Raw genomic sequence first — 18,335 nt, 5'->3', positions numbered from 1 at the left:
CACTGTGAAACGTGCATCAACAAATAGTTTCCAGACACACTGCTTTCCTGCCATCTGTCAGCCCTGAATTTCAGGTTTTTCCTCTGTAAAATGGGCACACCGATACATGTTATCCTTTCCATGGGTGAATGGACAGGAAGAGAGCATAAGCACACCATAAAGTACTATCTAAGCATTTATCATTGTTGCCATGAGGTCTGCCTGACATATAAGAAGTACTTAACGAATGTTCACAAAATTATTAACAAATTAGGCTAATTATAGTGGACAAAGAGTAAGAGTGAATAAATAATAAATCAAGAACCCTAAAACCAGTAACAACACTTTTGCTTAAAAATTAAGATACTTGGGGCGCTTGGGTGGCTCAGTGGGTTAAAGCCTCTGCCTTTGGCTCAGGTTATGATCCCACATCGGGCTCTCTGCTCAGCGGGGAGCCTGCTTCCTCCCTCTTAGCCTGAGTCTCTGCCTACTTGTGATCTCTGTCAAATAAATAAATAAAATCTTTAAAAAAAAATTAAGATACTTAACTGTAAACTATTACTCTCTTCCATGGAACTAAGTTCAACATCTTGGAACCATCCCAGGGGAGACCAATGCCTCAACCACCAGAAGAGGTCACTATAGTCATCACACATGGTGAGATCTCAGGTATGGCAAAGGGACATTAACAAATGGGGTTTCATTAAGGTAAAGAGGCAAAAAATGAGAGGTGAAGAGCCTGAGCTCTGGAGTTCAAATGTCAGCTAACAAGTGGTCCGACTGTGAGCCAAGTATTTAAGCTTCTCTAAACCTCAGTTTTCACATATGTAAAATGGGGAAGCAGTAGTGTCCACTAGCTGGCTTTCTGTGAAGATTAAATAAGAAACACAGATGAATGACTTACCACGGTGTTACGTGCTCAGCTATCATCATCTTCATTATACTACGTACAAGGCAACTTCCTACAAGGGAACTAGACCGAGAATCCTCCTTTTTACAATCTGCTATGTACCCTCAGCAATGGTAGTGACGTACGCTATGTTTTTGAAAAATGCAGCAAAGGGGGTCCCACTGTGGTCCTACATACTGACAGGCCCCCACATAGCACTAGGCTGCTTAGGTGAAGCTAGATATGCCTACTGGGAGCTATGGTTCCTTGAACCAAATGTTAGCAGACGTTCGAGGTATAATTCTTCATATTTCACTTACCATTCTCCGAACCATCCGGAGTCCCTGGGTTATACTTCTACATTTCTTAGCCAAGTTGCTCATGCTCTATGTTTCATTTCCAGTAAAATCTGTCTTTCTTTTTTCAAATGGAAATGTCAAAAAGCCTAAGATGTGCATACGTGCATATTTTCTCTAATCTGCAGTGAGAGAAATCTTGCTAATACAGACGCTAAAGAAGTTAGAATAATGAAACACTAAGATAGGAATCCAGTGTAACAGTATATACCATGGTAAATGATGGTGGTGGTCAATGAGGCAATTGCTTCAAATTCAATATCCTACTGAAATGAAATAACTGCATTTTAAAGAAATAAAAGCTAACCCATAAGATGTCCTGTTAAATGAGTCAAAAAACCTTAATTCTAGATCTATATAATTAATCAAAATGATTCAACTGCACAACTATCCTACTTCTTATCACTGAGAATTTAATAACGCAGTAAATTCTGGATTTTGCCCCCCCAAAAGTCGTCTTCTTCAGAGCATGTCCACTCTTCAGGGACATGGAAGGCCCCTTCCTCTGGGGGACAGGCTGGGCCCAGGCACCTCAGCACAAGCTGCTTCTCCAGCCTGCCTGGTGACGGTGCTACCTGCCAGCCAGTAGCATCCTGGAGTCTACTGGGCTGCTGTAGATTGAACAGACTGTGAATCCAGCCAGAGGATAAGAGGTTGTTTTAATTGGCTAAATCTGCTATGTACTAAGCGTATGGCCATGAATTTGTAGCCAAAACACTAATCTAAAAAAAATGTCATGTACAATTTAAACACAAAACAAGAATGACATTTTCGCTCATCAATTCTAGTTTTGCCACGAGGGTTTTTAGCTTAACATTTTATAATGAATACCAAATCCTTACCTTTGCTGAAGTAGAATTTTCATGGTATACCCCTTGTACCAAGTCCATAAGAGCACTTGCTATAAGTTCCACAACCTAAAAGACAATAAAAAACATTAAAAGAAACAATTATACAATTTTTGCCTCTGTTTCTACCTCAGGAGTCTTAGTAGCAAGACAGTATTTGTGCCTGATGGAAAAAATGGGGTTATATACAAAAATCCTGGCAAATGGCACTGCCCACCTGGATATTAGAGTGGTGATCCAATTTTTTTTTTCAGGCATAATTCAAGAAAAAAAATCTTACAAGCATAGCATTGAACTAATATACATGAAAATCCAGTAATAGCCATTTTGAACCTAAGCTTAAATTTCAGATACCTAATGAAATCTTAACACGATTTATTTTCTGTATGTTTATTTCTGTCAGGTGGATACTTTTTCAGTATCTTCATTCTGGGAGCCATTACAATGCTAATTTTCACACTTAATACAGAAAGAAAAGCAAAAGCAAAAGAATGGTTAACCTTTCAAATGTGTTCATTCTGTTGTCCTTAAAATGCACTGTGGATATATTTGGTGTAGGGCCCCTGGGTCAAATGTACCATAAACACTGAAAATTTTTACAGAACTGCGATAGTGAAATCAAATTCATCAAACCTGTACTATTTCCAAGGCTCAGGCTATTTAAAAAAAAAAAAAACAATCAAGCAAAATCAAAAGCTTTGAACTTGTTCCAGAATGTAAAACAAGCAGAAAACAGTCTCTTTGGAACTCTGTGCAATTTAGTTGTTTGCATAAACCATCTTAATTCAGGAGAATAAAATAGTGGTATTTACTCTATTGTTCAATGCAGCCATTTCAAACAGATTTTCCTCAAAGCTGCCCCAACCGCTTCTTACGAAGTCTTAATATCTTGTATATTTAGCTTCCTATATTATGCAGTTCCCGTATCTGATTCCCACTCTCTGCTTCCTAAAATTTAGCTCAGTTCTGATTGAATTAAAGGATTTTGTTTCAGCTTTTATCATTCTTGTAATTAAGACATTATTAACCCAAAGGAGACAGACCCAAACAACAAGATACTTTAATCTCAGGTACCCTAGATTTAATAAACATTTTCTTAGAGGCAAATTATATTAATTTGTGGAAAGACTTTTTAAAAAAATTTTAACACATGGACATTTATCTCCAAATTTATATTTATATTCATACTGTTTAACAGAGACAAGGCTGCTGATAGGGAAATTCTGCTGATTAAAGGCATTTTTTTTTTCCTAGCTCTGCAGATGGGTTAATTTGTAAGACCTATACAAAGTCTTTTTTTTTTTTTTTAATCACATTGCCCTTTAGGTAACCAAATACTTAAGAAATATTGTAGCAATATGAGCTGCAGAGGAACTAGAAGGACAATGATTCTACAGTGTTACCAGATGTGTTGAGTTATTTAAGTGGGGAAGAAAGAAAATGAATGGATTTTTTTCCCCCTGAAGGTATCAGATAAGCCCTATTCCCAAATCCAGGAGGATAGAGTATCGCCAATAGGTCTATGAAAAGATTGTAACTAAATGCACAGCATCAGATTGGATTACAGTTTATACAAGCAACATCCCAAGATCCCCCTGATGGCTGGACACGTAATACAGATCAATCACTCACTAAGAAATGTTATGGTTTTGAAATAGTTTGAGCTCTGAGACCAGCACTGGTAAAGTGAAGAACGACTTGTAAAGAGAAAGTCCAATGCTCAGTGTCAAGATGACGGCATGAACTTTTAACAATGACTCTGGATAACTAGACTATGCCTTTACTTCCTTGAAATTCCAGACCAGGCAGAAGCAACAGGAACATTTTATTCTCTCACTCTTTTTCTCTTTAATGTAATTAGCAAATATAGGCAGACCTGCACTTACAAGTTCACCATTTATAAACAACCCATACTTCCAAATAAGCCTTACTTATTTGAGCAGAATACACCTCCAAAGCCAATGTGGAGCACTGAGGAAAAATCTTTGGCGTTCCTTGGGTTAACAAGTGTTGGAAGGTAAGTGATTATGAAAAGCAGGAATAGCCTAGGGGAGTTGAATGTTTCCCAGGCATGGGTGACTTACTCAGTGCACATGTAAATCTCTTTCCATTGCCTGAAATGTTGATTTTACTTTTAAAATTATACCAGAGATGTGTTTATTATTCTCCTTTAAAACTGTAATATTTCTAGAAAGACCACAAGACTACCAGCTACACATACTTTAACAAGACCACTTAATGATCTGAATGTTTTTCAATATATGGCTAACTAACATAGGCATTCACCTGTTTTGGTACCTGATGTACTTAAAAGTAAGAAAGAACCTGCATTTTTTTTTTTTTTAAGGATTTTTATTTATTTATTTGACGGAGAGCAAAGTAGGCAGAGCGGTAGGGAGAGGGAGCGGGAGAAGCAGGCTCCCCCGCTGAGCGGAGAGCCCAATGCAGGGCTTGATCCCAAGATCCTGGGATCATGACCTGAGCCAAAGGCAGAGGCTTATTGACTGAGCCACCCAGGTGCCCCAGAAAACACCTGCTTAATGTTCTCCCTCAGCTTCTTGTGGAGTGATTTGTTCCATCAACCACAAATGGTAGGAAGGATGGCAGCAGCCAGAGAACCCAGAAGCTTAACTGCCAGATCTCCTGGGTCTAAGAGGCCAAGCCCCCCACTTCTTGGTGCTCTAGATAAAATTCAAGGACTTCTGTTCCTTAGGCTCAGGGGGGACATGCAAATTCATCCTTCCTTCCTTCCTTTCTTGGATTTTATTTATTCCACTGCGATAGAGAGAGGGAAAGAGAGAGAGAGAGAGAGAGAGTGAGCATGAGCAAGGGGGAGAGGTAAAAGGAGAGGGAGAATCAGACTCTCCATTGAGCTGGGAGACTGACTCGTGGCTCAAGCCTAGGACCCAGAGATCATGACCTGTGCTGAAGGCGGACGCTTAACCATCTGAGCCACCCAGGCGTCCCACAAATACTTTCTACTACAAAAAGAAGATAGACTAAAAGAGCATCGATGTTGGCCACTCTTGGGAGCCCAACAAATTAGAGGACTATAATGAAACAGAGCAGACATTAGGAGCCAGAGGATCGAGATTCTACTGCAAGGCCTACTACTAATTCCATGGTGAGATCTGGGGCAAACCAATTAATTTCTCTGAGTTTGGGGTCTTCCCAACTATAAAATGAGGTAAGTTGCAAAATATAACTCTTTAAGGTCCCTTCCAATTCTGATTCTGAGCTTCTAGAAATGCAAATCTTAGTATTTATAATTAGGCATGTAAATTTGAAAACTGCTTTTTTGTAAACTTTGATGAGTCATCTTTGCTTAGATTATTATTTTCAACTGTTCTCTTTCTCTGTATCTGAAATCTGATTACTTTCTTTGTCAAAGTGTTTGCACCCAGTCGCCCTTGGTTTCAATACCTAGAAGCATAATGGAAACAATTTCTATTTTCTGAACCATTCCCTTTTTTAAACCATTATAACTGGTAGTCCACCCTACCAGCTGACAAAAAATGTCCTCTGTGGGTTAATGAAAGGTCAACACTGCGGAATTCTGGGTCTTGAATGGCTCTAATGCTTGGGAAGAATTCACACTGCTGGATTCAGAATGATATCAGGTTCAAGTGCGAAGTTGAGTCAAACTAATGGCTCTAGTTGAATGCATCGCTTCCTCTCTAGGAGTGAATGAGGAGGACACATAGAAGAGAATCTGTCACCATTAATGTTATGAAGTTTACTTTAGCTGTCTAAAAAGTAATCAAACAGGAGATAAGTCTCTTTATTTCTGCATTTCTGGAGGGTGCAAGAATGGCAGAAATGCTTACCTGCACGTACAATACAAAAATGCTTTTCTCTACCATTTGTCCTGTTGAAATCTCACTATACAGCAATTCTATATACTCTCCCCCAATCTTCTGAGTAACACCCTAGATTTCAGTGAGCCAGAAGTGGTAACTTCAGACTGTCCATGTTATGAGCTGGCTTCTTGGACCATCCTGTATGGAATACATTTATTATTACTATTATCATATTGAGCTGTAATTGATGGAATGAATTTCTTAAATGGTTAACTTAAAGGACAAATTTATCAGTCTCAGGGGAATATGTAATTGATTCATTCTTTATCTGTTGGCAAGGGTAACTGCAATTCAAAGATTTTTCTTAACTGAAAAGCAAAAGCGATGTATATACCCTCGCAAAATGTGTTGCAGTGATTATGCCCTCAGCTGTACTAAAATTCTTAACATAAAAAACAGGAAATGGGAGAAGTAGGGGCAGTAAGAGAACAATGACCAAAAGACATCCTCACACTGCTGTACAAAGATATCTGTAATATCTTTTTTATTTTTAAAGATTTTATTTATTTATTTGACAGAGAGAGAGATCACAAGCAGGCAGAGAGGCAGGCAGAGAGAGAGGAGGAAGCAGGCTCCCCGCTGAGCAGAGAGCCCGATGCGGGGCTCGATCCCAGGACCCCGAGATCACGACCTGAGCCGAAGGCAGCGGCTCAACCCACTGAGCCACCCAGGCGCCCCCTGTAATATCTTCTTAAGGAAAAGAAAAAAGCTGGTTATAAAACGGAAAAGCACAATAGGAATTTTTAAAACAAAATGAGGTCAATCTATGTGTTTATATACACTGAGAAAAAAGTCTGAAAGGACGAGAAAACATTAATAAGAATGATAATGTTAGTGGTAAGCTCCTGGATGATTTTTAATTAAAAAATGTTCTTTTTTGACTTTTCAGAACTGCTTAAGTTTATAATTGCTAAACTTGTCATGGCTGAAATTTATAATGTACTACATTTTCTGCCTCCTTTTATTGTACTGCTTTTATGATTAGGTAAAACAATAACCCTATTTCCATGGGTTGGGGTGGGGAGTTGGGAAGCATGCTCTGCTTTTCGTCTCGGATAGCCTTCCGGAGCTGGGTCCACAAGCCGATTTCTGGAAAATATCGATCAATCAATAGTCCTTGGATTAGCAAAAATAAGATCAGTAAGTGGTGGTAAGCCTTCTGCGCAGACAAGCTGCGCGTCTCTCAATGAACGTGATCGAGGAGTACTGTGTTGTCAGTTAGCATTTGTCAGAACAGTCTCAACCGAGTCGTAGGTGGTTAACTAGTAAACCAGACCACTGGAGAGGACCAAAGGATCACCTATCCCAAATTACAAGTAAAATATAGCTGTACATTTAGACAAATGTGGCACAATGAAAGCTCAAACCAGCATAACCCGAGGTTATGTAGTAAGGTAGTACAGTTGTATTTTAACTCACTTAAAAAAGGTTGCTATGTACTTAACTTGTTTGGTATATAGAAACTGTGGAGGCTATTACAGATTTATAATCCTCTTTCAAAAACTTGCGCCGGAGAGGTTACTTTAATGACAGTTTTTACTCCAGTGTGGAATGACAAGACAACATGTGATCCATCACTCTATTTAGGAAGCAAATGAACCCACAGCCCCTCAGCCTTTACTACTCTTAACAGCTGCTAGCAAAGGAAACAGTCATGTGCGTGCACACATCTGCAGTACTGATGGCATTAATTACACACAAATTTATTGCACTCCTTCCCCCACCTACAGGAAGAAACAGCAATGCATGAAGCAGTAGCAAAGGTAAAACGCCCTTGGGGAAGAATTAATCCTCATATACATCTTGGGAGGAACAAAAGACAGATTTAGCGTAAATATGTCCTTTCCAAAGAGCTTTGATATTTCAAGGGATAGTCAAGATTTTTTTTTAAAAAGATTTTATTTATTTGACAGAGATCACAAGTGGGCAGAGAGAGAGAGAGAGAGAGAGAGAGAGAGAGACAGGAGGAAACAGGCTCCCTGCTAAGCAGAGAGTCCGATGCGGGGCTCGATCCCAGGACTCTGGAATCATGACCTGAGCCGAAGGCAGAGGCTTTAACCCACTGAGCCACCCAGGCGCCCCAAGATTTTATTTTTAAGCCACAAAAACTATACTGTCGGGAAAAATGCCTTATAGAAAAACAGCCAAAGAGCCTGCTAATAGTAACCAGAGTGGCGAGCTTCACTCTTTCCTTAGGTCCTCTTCCCGCAAATGAAGCATCTGAGAGATGCATTTAAAGATGGAAAGATTTGCTTACGCCACCAAGGTGAGGCAGAGGAATGGGTGAAGGAGCAGCGCTCTCCCACAGAGACCAATAATAACATCTAACATTTGTAAAGCACTTTATCATTTACAAACTGGGTTTAAGCAAATGACTTTGTTCCAGGTGGACTCAGTCCCCAGTGCTCAGCCAGAGCTTTCAGGCTGGCAGCCTCAGTGGAGATGAGACCTCTGAAGAACACAGGGATGAGCGCAGTGGCCAAATCAGGGGTAAATCTACTCACCCACCACCTGGGCACAAACAACCCAGATGAGCCCTAATCTGCATGCTGATTAATATAAATGAGTAGCTTTAATAAAGCCATTGATGAAGTCTATGAAAGAGTGGTTCGCTCCACTCCTTCCTATGAGACAAGGACCAGGTTTAATGAAGACAATGATGAAAGGTCTGTTGTAATAAACACATCACTGACTCACAGGAGTTCTGGAGGAAGCTTCTGGGCAGGCTTTTTGAAGGGGGCCTTTTCAATGCTGCCAAATGTGTAAGACCGTGCTTATTTGTGGGAGGGAGAGCAATCTGTTCTAGTGAGCTGGAAGTTCTTTCTGGCTAAGGGGGTAAGAGCAGAGAGAGAAATGGCACAACCAGTAGGACAGGTGCAGCAAAAACTAAGCAAATTGATAATCTTAATTTTTAATTTAGAACAGCTGATACATTGGTTTATCGCCTCTAACTACTGGTAACATTTATCAAAAAGGGCTCAGAAAATTCAGTGAACTGAAGAAAAGTTTAAAAATCACTTAAAAGATAAAACTTAAAAGAAATTGGCCACAAATTCAAGAAAATGGCTTGACTATTCAGTGTTGAAATTTAATACTATATTGGCTAATTCATTCCATAAACATTTGCTGATAGTTCACTGTGTTCCGGGCACTGTACGAATGAAACTAGTTATGACCTTATAAATGACATTACTTTGTCACTGACCACTTAGAAGGTTAATACATAGATGAGCAGCATGACCTTGGGCCAGCCATATCACTTTTCTGGGCCTCCGTTTGTTTATCTAGATAAGAGGGATCTGCATTTTATCAACAGTAAGCCCCATGACCAGAAATGCGTAACTGTGTCGCTGTATACATTTTTTATTCATAATAATTATAAGGATGATGCCAAAATATGATTTCTTTCTTTTTAGATTTTATTTATTTGACAGAGAGAGAAATCACAAGTACGCAGAGAGGCAGGCAGAGAGAGAGGGGGAAGCAGGCTCCCCACCAAGCAGAGAACCCACTGCGGGGCTCGATCCTAGGACCCTGAGACCATGACCCAACCTGAAGGCAGAGGCCTAACCCACTGAGCCACCCAGGTGCCCCTCTTTATTTCGTTTTTAAGATTTTATTTGAGAAGCAGAGAGAGAGCATGAGAGAGCACATAAGTAGGGGAAGAGCCAAGGGGAGAGGGAGAAGCAGATTCCCCACTAAGCAGGGAGCCTGATGTGGGACTCTATTCCAGGACCCTGAGATTATGACCTGGGCCGAAGGCAGAGGCTGAACTGACTGAGCCACCCAGGTGACCTGGATTTCTTTCAGTAGCAATGATGGAGTGATCCAAAAATACTGAGTTCACTTTTTCAATGAAGGTGCATGGTTACTGTGCTGTTCACTACTAAAGAACAATCTTTTATTGACTTAAACAGTGACTAGGTTCCTGAAAAAGTTTTTAATTTAAAATGCTTACACCATGGGACGCCTGGGTGGCTCAGTTGGTTAAGCAGCTGCCTTCGGCTCAGGTCATGATCCCAGCGTCCTGGGATCGAGTCCCACATCGGGCTCCTTGCTCAGCAGGGAGCCTGCTTCTCCCTCTGCCTCTGGCTGCCATTCTGTCTGCCTGTGCTTGCTCTCTCTCTCTCTCTGACAAATAAATAAATAAAATCTTTAAAAATAAAAATAAAAATAAAATAAAATGCTTACACCAAAATGAAACTTTTCAGGAGAAATAAAGGAAAAAGAGATGCTTTCCAGTGGGTTAAAAAAAAAGTTGGTTGTGTTAAATATTTTGCATTAGACAAAAACTGTACATAGCTGCTGGGAACTGAATGCTTAGTCATAAAAGAAAGTAACTGTAACATCAGACAACAGTCTAATTGCTTTATTTTTCATTATCTCCAACACAGGAATTTCTGTATATGAAGTTTATTGTACTCAGGATGTTCCACACTTAGCGGCACCATTACACATTGTTCTGACAAGTTCTCAGAGAGAATTATGTCTGCTATTTCAGTGATGTGCTCTCTTTTCCCCCATGTGGCTGATAACCTCCATTTTGCTTTCATTGCTTCTTCCTTTGATGCCACTCTCAGTGATGTTAAGTGATATTTTCCAAGTGTGATCTTACTTAACAGTTAATCCCACCTTTGAGAAACACAAGTTCATGATGTGAAAACTTCAGCACACCAGAATCGTGGTACATTATTTCACTCAGCTGAAAGGATGCTGCTGGCTAGAACATGGACTAATACTATGAACTTTCGAGATTTTAAGGTTGCAGCCACAGAGGAACTATATTTTATATTATGACACTGTACATGCACGCAGGCATATGTATAAAAAATGAGTGAACATTTTCATAAAACAAAAATTTCATTATCCCTCTATTTTCTACTGTGTTTCATTAAAAAAAAAGCATTGATAATGATTTGCTAAAGTGATTTCACTACCCACCAATAAACAGCATGTGATTGGTACTTTGAAATATTACCTTATATTATGCTGATATGTCATGCATAGATCCTACCTTGGTTAGCCATCTTAACTGCACCCAAGGTCCCCAAATTTTTGACAGGCAGTTTACACATTGTTAATTCTGAAACAAAATTAATATATATAAAGGTGTTAATTTATCACTTTATTTCAAAAACACTTAAATATGGAACTGAAACAGAGGCAGAAGTTAGGTTAAAACAGAATCATTCTCGGGTACTATGGGATATAGTGTTAGGACATATTTCCATCTTGATTTATATACATCACTAATATTGACTTTTAGCTTTGATCTTACTACATAAATGAAAAAAACTAAACCACATTTGGCCAGAGTTAAAAATCTCAGGATTTTTCTAAGATTCATACATATATCTTGCAAATTCCTGGGATCCCATGTCTTTTGGATAACATAGTTCAATTTTTAGTTCAATTAGTTCCTCTTCAAACTGGGCTACATTAAAAGACAGATGTTTGTAATTTAGAGACATCCCAAGGTTTGCACTTCAAAGGCAACCACAGAAATAAAAGCATGACTCATATGCATTAAAATCCACGCATCTTGTCTAAAACTGTAATTGTATTTCTTCCAAATACCTTTGCAGCTCTTCAAAATCTGTGAATCAATGGAATTCTAAAAATAACTGGCCCTACTGGTACTGCCTTCTAGAAAATTAGTTAATACTTTTTTTTCCCTTCTCCTTCAAAAAAATCATGTAGTAGAAACTTTAGACTGGCTGTATGGTACCCTTGAATCAAACAATGGATACCCTTGGATTAGAAATTCTCCAATCTGCAGAGATACAATTGTTGGTTTTTTGTTTTTTTTTTTGGTTGATATAATTCACATGAAGACTGAAAATAGGTGATATAATTGGCTTTTAAACTGGTATTTTAAACTGGCAGATGGAAGAAATTCCCTACCGGTCATCAACTTCCTGGTGGACAGACACTCAGAGAACTGTCCATTGTGCATGATGGCATTTGACCTTCTTGTGGCTTAACACAACAAACACAAAAAATTTTATTGCATTACCAATATTTTTTCCAATATGTGAGTCAGTTATATAAATCATAACTATTTCAAAATAAATTTGCACATCAGTCCGTTTAATCACTATTTCCAGAAATTTACGTTTGCATATCCCCTTATGACTTTTAAAGTTTGAACTTGAACGAATTAAGCCATATCAGTTTCCCAGGACAAACTGGCCTTAAAGGTGAGTTCACTAATTTGGGGTATTGTTTTAGATGGCTGAAATGTGCATATATATCTCTAGGTCTTAGACATTTATAAAATATTTTCAATTCTCTATTACATCTCTGAGTTTATAAACAACTTTTTCTCAATTCCTTTGTTTTTCTTCCTATTTCATGACATTTTCTGGATCTGGATATATATATATATATATATATATATATACATACATGCTTAGACTCTTTCCTGCAACACTCAGATTTGTAGAATATTGTCATCAGTAAAGATATAGGAGATGGGATAATGCCTTTGTTATACAGATGAGGAAACTAAGAAAATAAGTTGTCTTTGCTTACTAGTTATTCCTCTAAAATGTTTCTTAAACGGGCGCCTGGGTGGCTCAGTGGGTTAAAGCCTCTGCCTTCGGCTCAGGTCATGATTCCAGAGTCCTGGGATCGAGCCCCGCATCGGGCTCTCTGCTCAGCGGGGAGCCTGCTTCCTCCTCTCTCTCTCTCTGCCTGCCTCTCTGCCTACTTGTGATCTCTCTTTCTGTCAAATAAATAAATAAAATCTTTAAAAAAAATGTTTCTTAAAGTTTCTATTGATGTTTGTACTGAAATATTTATTCCAATATTTAAAAACTATTAATTGTTTAAAATATTATAAATTCCAATATTGGTAACTGCAAAATTGCTGGCAAAAAGAAGTATCATTGTTCTTAGTTGGTGTGCTTGTTTTCTACTTTAGTTAAGCATGAGGATTTTGGAGCCATATTGTCTTTAAAATTAGACAGCAGCTCTACCATTTCCTCTAGGAAATTACTTAACTCTCCCATGCCTCAGGAGAGATTAAGTTAGTTAATACACACAGAGCACTTACAGTGTCTACTACTTAGTAGGCATTCAAAAATGTAAGTTGTTAATATTATTTTTTAAATTATTAAAAAAATTTTTTTAAAACGTTTTGTACTAATTTTAATGGATATCCTACATCATGAAGTTTCTAATTTCACTTGTAAAATGGAATATTAAGACATTAGAGGTGCATTCCTGGCTGGCTCAGTCAGTAGAGCATGTGACCCTTGATCTCAGGGTCTTAAGTTTTAAGTCCCACGTTAGGCATGGAGCTTACTTAAAAAAAAAAAAAGAAAGAAAGACATTAGATAAACAGTCTAGAGAAAAAGATGAATGTTCTCAATTAAAACCTGAGAGATAAAATGAACTGTCCAATGTTAACTGGCCAATTAAAAAAAAAAACAACAAATGATAGAAACTAGGTCCATAGACTTCTACTTTGGAGTTCTTTCCACTTATGTGGCTTTATAGGTCCTCTCTGAGAACTATAAAATAGATAAGGGCTACACAGCTCAACACATCATGAAAACATAAGTTTCACACAGAAGTGAAAGCTGAAGCTCCTTAGGAATGATATAGTTAATCTGATACTCTAATCAGGAAAACTGTCCTTTAAATATCAAAGATGGCCACAGAGCATAGTTTTGGTGTTTACTGATGACTGACTTGCTGTGCACAGTGAACAAAGACAATTAAGCCACATGAATAACAACAAACAATGCATTTTCCAAAATGTTTAAAAAGAAACTTTCCTGGCACAGCCATACTTTCCAACAAACCCACTTTAATGTGTTCATAGTTTACAATATCAGAAATGACCTCAGGGTCAGGCATTTGTCAGTTAATGGCCTGTTGGGCTAATGGCCTTCAGCTTTGCCTTGGGCACATGAGTCCTCCAGTAGGTCATTAGCTGCCAGGAAAGGGCTCTTCCCCAATCACTATTGCTAAATAAATAAAATTTGCTCCTGGGTTAAGGCCCCATAAGCCAACTTTGGCTTAGAGTGAATTTTTTCCATGAGTATTTACAATTCTGAGGAGCCAGGAAAATGATGGAAATGCTAAAACCAAAATTATATCAACACAACTAAGCTATATGTGGCTACTAATGATAAGCAGTCACATGGATCCTTTGGGATGCTCTTACCTGTTCTTTTGCTTATGGGGTTCAAATTTGGTATCAATCTTATAGAACCAGTCACCAGATTACAAATGTACCATTTTGGAATTTTATCTGTAAGTCAGTTGTTTGGAGCTCATACCTCATTTTCCTAACATTCGAGGTTATAAATGATGGGCAGGTTCTCGGGCAGCCCATAACATTAGAAATGCCATATACTTAAAATTGAAAATCAAATAGAAAACCACAATCTTATAAGACTTGCAATTAAACAAAACAGGAAAACAAAACTAAACAGGAAATATTTTTTTAAATGGCCTTTAAACATTGACAGTTATAGGGAAATTTGGTTTAATAAGAAAATGAGGGTAGAGACACTGGTTCTTTCTCATATCCACTTCATTTCTAATAATATAATTTTCTTTATTCTTTTTTTTTTTTTTAAACTTTCCTTATTCTTAACAAAAGACCATTCCAAGCTTCACTCTGATGTTTGTCAACTCCTCAGTAAAGTTTCATGGCTGGTTTTTCCTTCGAAAGGAGCACAGAAAAGGCAAAAGGATGGATAACAATTTTTCTGAAATAACAGGTAAGAAGATAAAGAATGAAAAAACAGGAAGAAAAGGGTTGAAGAGTATGTGTATACGCTCTGAGGACTGCCTGAGATGAAATTAACTGATTTGGGAACAATAAGAGACAAAGAAAGAGGCACTGAGGACAAATCTATGGGATAAAGGAAGGACGAGTGAAGAGATGTGAGGTCAGGCAACTGACAATGGAGGGGAAGGGATCAGCTGTTCATCTACCCAGTACTTTTGTTAACTCCTACCTCTGGAAGTTCCTTGAGTAAAATCATTAGAAAGGCAAAAGGAAGAGTACTGAATAACTCGAGCTGAAAAGGAGATTTTTTTCTCCCTCTGGCTTTAGAGAAATAGCAATTTATGCCAGTGAAAATGGAGAGGGGAAAAAAAAAAGCTGGCTTCTGATTAATTTTATTTCTGGAAAGTAGAAAAAGGGATTGACAAAACTGAGGTGATTAAGTATATGAAAGTGCCATACCAATGTATTTCTACCTCTCATGGCCAACCAGGGTGTGGGCTTCAACTCTACCCATTTTAGAGAATAGATTTTTTTGTAGAACACAGACTTTTAAAAATGGGCTTCTTTGAATGCCAGGCAGATGGAAGAAATTCCCTTCTAGGTCATCAACTTTCGGGTGGGCAGACATTCAGAGAAGTGTCCATTTTGCATGACGGCAATTGACCTTCTTATGGCAAAAAGACACTTCATTCCATTGTTTTATGGCACCCAAAGGGCAAAGGTCAAGTTTTTAATGAGATCATAAATTTTAAAAGAGCATAATATTTGTCTTCTTGTTTCTAGTACACTTCTCAAACACCAATCATTTATCACTTTTGCTTTAAAGATCAAGGAAGTGGCTCAGAATGGATATAGTGTCTGTTTAATAGCTATGTTAATAAATGATAAACTGGAAAAAACTGGGGGATTCTGAAATTATAATTCTGTCATAGCATTTTGGCTTCTTTAACTGATAGGGAGATAGTTGCCTTTATTGTTACAACATATGACACCCAATTACCTTCTGCACACATTTACTCTAGTCCTGAAAACCAATACTTGAGTGAGTTATATGTAGAAAAAGAACATTAATTTTGAGTGTGAGACCAAAGAGGCTAAAAGATATTAACCAATAATTTCAACAAATAAAACAATAATTTCACACAAGGTCATAACATCTATTTTAAATGAATATGACAAAGAAAATCTCAAATTTCCTATGATATATAACATGTTTCTAGGTTTCACTTTTTTTTTTAAGGTAGGCTCCATACCAAATGTTGGGCTTGAACTCATGACCACAAGAACAAGAGTGACATGCTCTACCAACTGAAACCCCTAGGTTTCACTTTTTTTTTTTTTTTTTTTTTAAGAGAGACAGTACATGTGCATGAGTTGGGGGGAGAGGGGGCAGAGGGAAAAAGAGAGGGAGGAGAAGAGCATCTTTATAAGCTCCGCACCCAGCATGGAGCCCAATGCAGGGCTCAATATCACAACCCTGCAGTCATGACTTGAGCCAAATCAAGAGCTTAACCTACTGAGCCACCCTGGTGCTCCACATTTCACTTTTTAACATGAATTTGAAAGTAGAATTAATACAACAAATAATATAAACATCAAGTAACCAATAGCAGTCTCTTTATTAAAATATATAGATGGTGTAAAAGGAAGAGATTTATATGCATAAACTGAACATTATTTATACAAACAAAAATCTTCCTTGTAAACAACATATTTATGCCTTTAGGAAAACAAAGTTAACATAAGGAAATACATCAGTTATGTAAGGAGTACATCTGTGCCCCTGGTTATTTAGAAATATAAATCACTAATGCTTAATAGAACAGTCCCCAGGAATGACATCATGATAATATTCTGGGGTGCTCAAACAAAACCAGGGCTAACTCACATTCTCCCACCTGATGTATAGTGAAAGGTCCATTAAATGAAAATGACTAAAAAAAATAGAAAAGAAAAAAAAAAAAACCATGGTGAGTTCAATTTTTTAAATACTAGGGTTATCACTATAGATGTAAAATGAAAAAAAAAAAAAAAGATGACAAGTAGTAATCCACACAGCCTTATTTGTACTATGGCTTAATCCTAAACTACAGATCCAGTCTACAAAATAAACAGGGACCTGAAAAAAAGCTTCTAATGGTCAGCCAAATTTTTAAATTAGAGTGCTTTTCCATTTCATGTTTTTCCCCCAATTATTCAGCATGTCTGGTAGCTTGATGCTCAGACACTAAAATTCTAGACTCTGGTATGACCCCATCATTCCAGGATTCAGTGATAAGTCTACATGAACACAACAGAGAGCAACTTATTCCAATGGAGTCAGGGAATTTATGGCTTAAAAAGAGGCATTCTGAGGTCTCAAAGCCTAGGGTTTGTGGATAGTGAAGTACCAGAACAAAAAGCTGTCCTTGGCTTCCATAATTGAAAATGAACGAAAACTCAAAATACTAATTTTTAAACTCACTCTTGAATTCAAAATTTTGTTAATTCACACTTATGTGACAACAGCTATAATAAGAAGACAATTACCAGAGGATTAATATACCAATTTCTATACTTAGAGATATTTAAAAATCTAAGTGTTACCTTAGGCAATTACCTTGAAGACCCCTAATATCTTCAGGGAAAAGCCAAAGGGAGAATAATTGACTTTGCTAATTTTACCCTTGGCAATTATAAAACAGCTCTGAATTTCTTATGACTGCAGAATGCTTGTTCTTACTGTCTGCCCCAGGAGAAGTACAGAGATAAACACATAATGCAGAAATTCAGACAAGAATCCAGTAGCATTCCCCCTCTCCCTCTCTGACTGCCTCTCTGCCTACTTGTGATCTCTGTCAACTAAATAAATAAATAAATAATCTAAAAACAAAAAAACCCAGTAGCACAAGAAAATGGAAAATTGGTAGAATGAATAAGTCATAAAAAATTAAAGTTGCTACAAATACGCTAACTTTAATTACCAAGTTAAATATAGACCCTCAAAAAAAGCTGTCACTGTGAAAAGACTGATATACTATACAAAGAAATTCTGTATTAAGTTCTGTCTGCTCCCTCACTGCTGTGATCTCTCTTTTCATTGCCTTTTTTTTTTTTTTTAAAGATTTTATTTATTTATTTATTTGAGAGAGAGCAAGAGTGAGAGAGCACAAACTATAGGGGAGCAGCAGAGAGAGAGGGAGAAGTAGGCTCCCTGCTGAGCAGGGAGCCTGATGCAGGGCTGGATCCCAGGACCCTGGGATCATGACCAGAGCTAAAGGTCGACACACCACACAGACTGAGCCACCCAGGTGCCCCTCTCTTTTCACTGCTATTGCTGACAAATTTTTCTTTTCTTTTTTAAAGAAAAGTACAATTGACATACAATAGCCTATTAGTTTTAAGTGTGCATTACAGTAATGCAATTTTTTAAAAAAAGATTTATTTTAGAAATAGAAAGAGAGAGAATGGGGAAGGGGCAGAGAGAGAGGGAGAGAGAGAATCTTTTTTGTTTTTTTTTAAGATTTATTTGCCAGAGAGAGAGAGAGAGAGAGAGAGAGAGAGCGCACAAGCAGAGGGAGTGGCAGGCATAGGGAGGACAGAGGGAATCTTTCAGCAGACTCCATGCTAAATGCAGAGTTGGACATGGGGCTCAATCTCACAACCCTGAGATCG

At 37.9% G+C, this 18,335-nt stretch overlaps 1 protein-coding gene across 2 annotated transcripts in view; it reads right to left on the bottom strand.

Moving 5' to 3' along the window:
* The window catches only part of LOC111158280 (decaprenyl diphosphate synthase subunit 2), a 272,132-nt gene that overhangs the window by 77,555 nt on the left and 176,242 nt on the right, over nt 1-18,335 (bottom strand). For both annotated transcript variants that reach the window (XM_022520211.1, XM_022520212.1), the window contains exon 4: nt 2,067-2,141. In XM_022520211.1, coding sequence (XP_022375919.1) covers nt 2,067-2,141 — 75 coding nt within the window. The remainder of the gene's footprint in view (nt 1-2,066; nt 2,142-18,335) is intronic.

This window comes from Enhydra lutris, unplaced genomic scaffold (assembly GCF_002288905.1).
Source record: "Enhydra lutris kenyoni isolate GAN:26980312 unplaced genomic scaffold, ASM228890v2 scaffoldscaffold58, whole genome shotgun sequence".
Classification (NCBI taxonomy): domain Eukaryota; kingdom Metazoa; phylum Chordata; class Mammalia; order Carnivora; family Mustelidae; genus Enhydra; species Enhydra lutris.
Note: the sequence above shows the minus strand (reverse complement) of the source record. Positions and strands in the feature narration are given on the sequence as shown.